General features: G+C 31.1%; 1 protein-coding gene across 1 annotated transcript in view; it reads left to right on the top strand.

The window, feature by feature from the left end:
• The window catches only part of LOC106465409 (ATP synthase subunit O, mitochondrial-like), a 22,549-nt gene that overhangs the window by 12,158 nt on the left and 5,874 nt on the right, over positions 1–4,517 (top strand). The window contains exon 5 of the mRNA XM_013925639.2: positions 1,247–1,306. Within this exon, the coding sequence (XP_013781093.1) occupies positions 1,247–1,306 (60 nt within the window). The remainder of the gene's footprint in view (positions 1–1,246; positions 1,307–4,517) is intronic.

Here is a 4,517-nt window from a genome sequence, read left to right on the forward strand (position 1 = left end):
AAAGTCATGTTCTTGTTGTGAGGAGAGTTACTTTTATTTAAAATTGTGCTCTGTTATAAAGAAATGGTTGTTACACATACCACAGTTATTTTTACAATTGTCTGAATCTTGAATATCCAAAGTGTGAAATGTTTTATGGATTTTTGTTTGTTGTGCCATTCAGTAGATGGCGGAGGAGTTTTGGTTACATACATAGATACTGACATACGTGCTACATCCATTATAGTAAGATAATTCAAATTATGATGACTCACCTGCATTGTCTTGTATTTATTATGATTAAAATCCATCTGCCATTTGCCCAGCTTACTAAATGATCTAAATTATTTTGTAAAGCAGCAGCATTCTTTTCACAGCTACCAACAACACCTGAGACAAGATTTTCCATTAGTGAAACCATTTTGACTATCCAATATCCTTGATTAGTCTTTAGAATAATAATATTTCCAAGTTAGCAACAGTTATAATACTGAATACATTACTAAGGTTTTGTCTTTTATAACTTAAAGAAATGGGGTTGAGTCATTTTCAAATAAATACAAAAAAACTAACCTATAGAAATTATAGATGGCTTTCATTAACCAACAACCTCTGTAAAATATTTTATTAAGAAATGCTGTTCAGTTAAATAGAGTGACTATACTAAGAATTAATGGTTGCAGGTAGAAGGAAATTCATCAGAAATAAAAGGTAGTTTTCTAATGACTTTAGAAAAAGTAGAATAAATTTATTGTTTTGTGCACCAGAAGAGAAATATTAAAATTATTAAGTTTTTTATAAAAAATCCTTAAAATCACAGTTATTTCTATAAGCATTAAAAATCTATGTATCAGAAAATAAACATGTCAATGCATGCAGTTCAATGTTTGATATCTGTATTTAAAGAAAATCTAATATATATTTACAATTTCTCTGTCACTTCTATTATTGTTTGCCAACATCAGAAGTGCAGTCAGAAAGTAAAAAAAAAACAGTCAGCTTTGTTTTGTATCCATTTCAGGTTTTTATTTTTAGAGCATTTGAGACAAAATATGAACAATATGATAGCTCTAAATGCTACTTCATTGTTTTGAATTTGGAAATAATTTCAAAAAGTTAATTTTTCTAACACCATAGGGCACAGTGAATTGTTTAGTGTTAATATTTACAATTAGAAACTTGTTCTGAAAATATTAAGGAAGCAAATCAAAATGACTCTTAAATTTTATTGTAGTGTATTTTGACACCTTTATTTTTTGAATTCCAGATGGCCTTGCCAGTGCTTTACAGAAGCAAAAATTTAGTAGTTTGACCATTAACCTGATTGGTAAGTATTGCCCAATACCAGTGTTTGTTTCATATGAAAATAAAACTATAATGGTGGTGTAAGTGTTATCTGTAAATATTTTATATTGCAGTCTCACTGACTACTGAATAATATTTTCAATACAATTGCTTTATGGAATTTAAATTGTCAAAGAAAATAATTTTTCCCTCTTTGGCAAACAAAGATGTATTTTAGAATAGTGTTACTTTCAATGCTATTAGAAACTGTATGACCCCTGTTTGTTTTGTTCTCACAGTTGAAATGCTTAAATGCATGAAATTTTGTACAAACTTTCTGGATAATAGGTGCCCCCCAGAAGCTTATTACTCTAGAAACCAGGTTTTTCTCTCCAATTTCTTTAACCATTGGTTAAAATTTTTTTGGGCGCAAGATTTATTAGTTACTGTCCACTCCTCTTGCTTTGGCAGCATAAAAGACTCTAAGTTCAGTGTTCTTGAATTGATAATTGAAAGAAGGAAAGTTACATGAAAAACAAAACCTAGAATTAGTCTATTTCTAAGAAATGTCAGGGTATTTTAGGATGGGTAGAAGAATTCAAAAGAAATGTGTAAGAATTTTGTTTACATGTGATACATTTTGGAATTGTGCAGAGATCAAAATTTAAAAAATTCATATATATTTTTCTTTGCATGTTTGCTAAATAAATGTTACAAAATATCTATTTTTAGATGTTTTCAGTTAACAATTGTAGAAATAGTGTTGAATTGATTTTTACTTAAATGGTGAAATATTTTTATGCAAATGTCCCTTCTCGAACCCAGCAAGCTGCCCATTCACCCTAATAAGGTTGTCATCAAACAATTGACTGTAACTAGAATATTTTGTTTCTTTAAATTTTTGTAATCATAATACAACTTGTGTGTAATAAAGTAATTTAAGGTCAAATCTAATGTATTCTTAGCTTTTTAAACTAGAAACATGATATGTGTGTTGTTTCATGCTTATGTTTTTAATATATAAAATAACAGCTTCTGAGGTGTGTAATTAACAAAACAAGCATTCAAAAACCACACAGCTGAATTTTCACATTGTATCTGCTGTGTCGCTTATGGATGCAACATTAAAATATGAATTTCCAAAGTTTCTGCTAAGTTTTAAAAATGGAAACTATTTCAGTTCATGAACATAAAAAACAATTTCAAATATAAGAGTATCAGGCATGTCCTTGTGGTTAGTGTGACAGGCTGCAGACTAAAGGTCTAAGGTTTGAGCTGAGATATGCAACTGAGAATGCTCCATATTTTTAGTTTGAGGCTTTATAATGGACAATCAAATCTGCTTTTAGGTTAAGAGCAACTGCATTGTTCCTCTATTAAACAGTTATAAATTAGATATGACTATGCATGAACTTTGGGATGCCTAAACTGGTTGTGTTCAACCCCATGTTTTGAAAATATCAAATAAGATATTAAATTATGAAAACTTGCCTCTGCCAAAAGCATTTGTTATTCTCTTGGCTAATTGTTTTGTAGATCTTTCTAATATTTACTTCTTTTTAATGGCCAACATTTACGTGATCTAAAAACTCTTCTGTAATGGACAGAACCCTTAGGGCTAGTCATTGGAGTTGCGACTATACTGTCGATTACACCAAATTTATTTATTTGAGGATTGCAGTGGCATGTGGAGCTCACAAGTCCCTAACTCGAGGAGATTTACGGTTAGACTAAAGAAACTGATCCTGAGACTGGTATTCAAAACAATACATCAAATTTATTTATGTTGCTTAACATAAAACACACTTTATTTAATCATTTATTAACTCTTCATAAAAGAAAATACATTTGGGTTAACAACACTAATGCTTATATCTCGTAGGTAACACCAAGTTTCTTAGCTTTTATATACTTTGTTAGAGTCTGTCCAATTCACATTAATTGATTAAGAGAGAAATAGTTTCATTACTTACAACATAGTTGATCTGGTAAATCTTTGTAGTGGAGAAACCTTCATAGCTTCTGGCTTATCAGTGACTCTGGGGAGAATCTCAATTCTTTCTGGAGAGAACTGATTTTTAGCTCCAGAAATGAGTTTTTTTAACCATATTTTCTTTTTATTTTTTCAACCTTCCAAATAGTATTCCTAACTACCCACAAGTAGTTCTAACACTTTATTGGTCAATCTGTGCAACTTCTTGAGCTATTCCAAAACAAGAACCAAAACTCTCAATTAATTGGTTACTGTGATGGTGAGTACTCTGGTTGCCTTTTTACTTGTACTATTACACTGTCTGGAGTAACAGATCTTGCATCAAAGTGCCGATTTGAGATGTTATCATAAACTTTTTAGTAGCCTTTACTGTACTACTAACTCGGCGTCAGTAACTTGTCACTGTCAAACTTATCGGCCTCCCAGCGGTATGTCTGCGGACTTACAACACTAGAAACCGGGTTTCGATACCCATGGTGGGCGGAGCACAGATAGCCCATTGTGTAGCTTTGTGCTTAATTCCAAACAAACTTATGGCTAGCGTTTTACTCAACATCTCTGTTTAGCTTCCTTTTTTATAACTCTTAACTCGTGATTCTCAATACCACTTAACCAGCTAGCTGTACTTTCCTAGCTTTTGACCTTATTTCTTAACACAGGCATCTTTTACTTACTCTTTTTTTTCATGTATATGTTCACATAAAAACTCAGAAAATCATTATAACTTCTTTCTCAAATTCTTTTAAAATGCTGAAAATACTGAAGCAATTGGAAAATAATATCCAAATAATATAATATCCAATTGCCTCACTTCTTCATGTGGTAAACTCTCATTAATAGTCACATACATTAATTGCTTCACTTCTTCATGTGGTAAACTCATGAATAGTCACATACTTTAATTGCCTCACTTCTTCATGTGGTAAACTCTCATGAAGAGTCACATACTTTAATTGCCTCACTTCTTCATGTGGTAAACTCTTACGAATAGTCACATACTTTAATTGCCTCACTTCTTCATGTGATAAACTCTCATGAATAGTCACATACTTTAATTGCCTCACTTCTTCATGTGGTAAACTCTCATGAATTGTCACATACTTTAATTGCCTCACTTCTTCATGTGGTAAACTCTAATGAATTGTCACATACTTTAATTGCCTCACTTCTTCATGTGGTAAACTCTCATGAATTGTCACATACTTTAAATAACTTTAGATCATTCTTAGTAAAGTTAAATTATTTATTTTAAACTTAAAAT

The sequence above is a fragment of the Limulus polyphemus genome, unplaced genomic scaffold (assembly GCF_000517525.1).
Source record: "Limulus polyphemus unplaced genomic scaffold, Limulus_polyphemus-2.1.2 Scaffold67, whole genome shotgun sequence".
In the NCBI taxonomy this organism is placed as follows: Eukaryota; Metazoa; Arthropoda; class Merostomata; order Xiphosura; family Limulidae; genus Limulus; species Limulus polyphemus.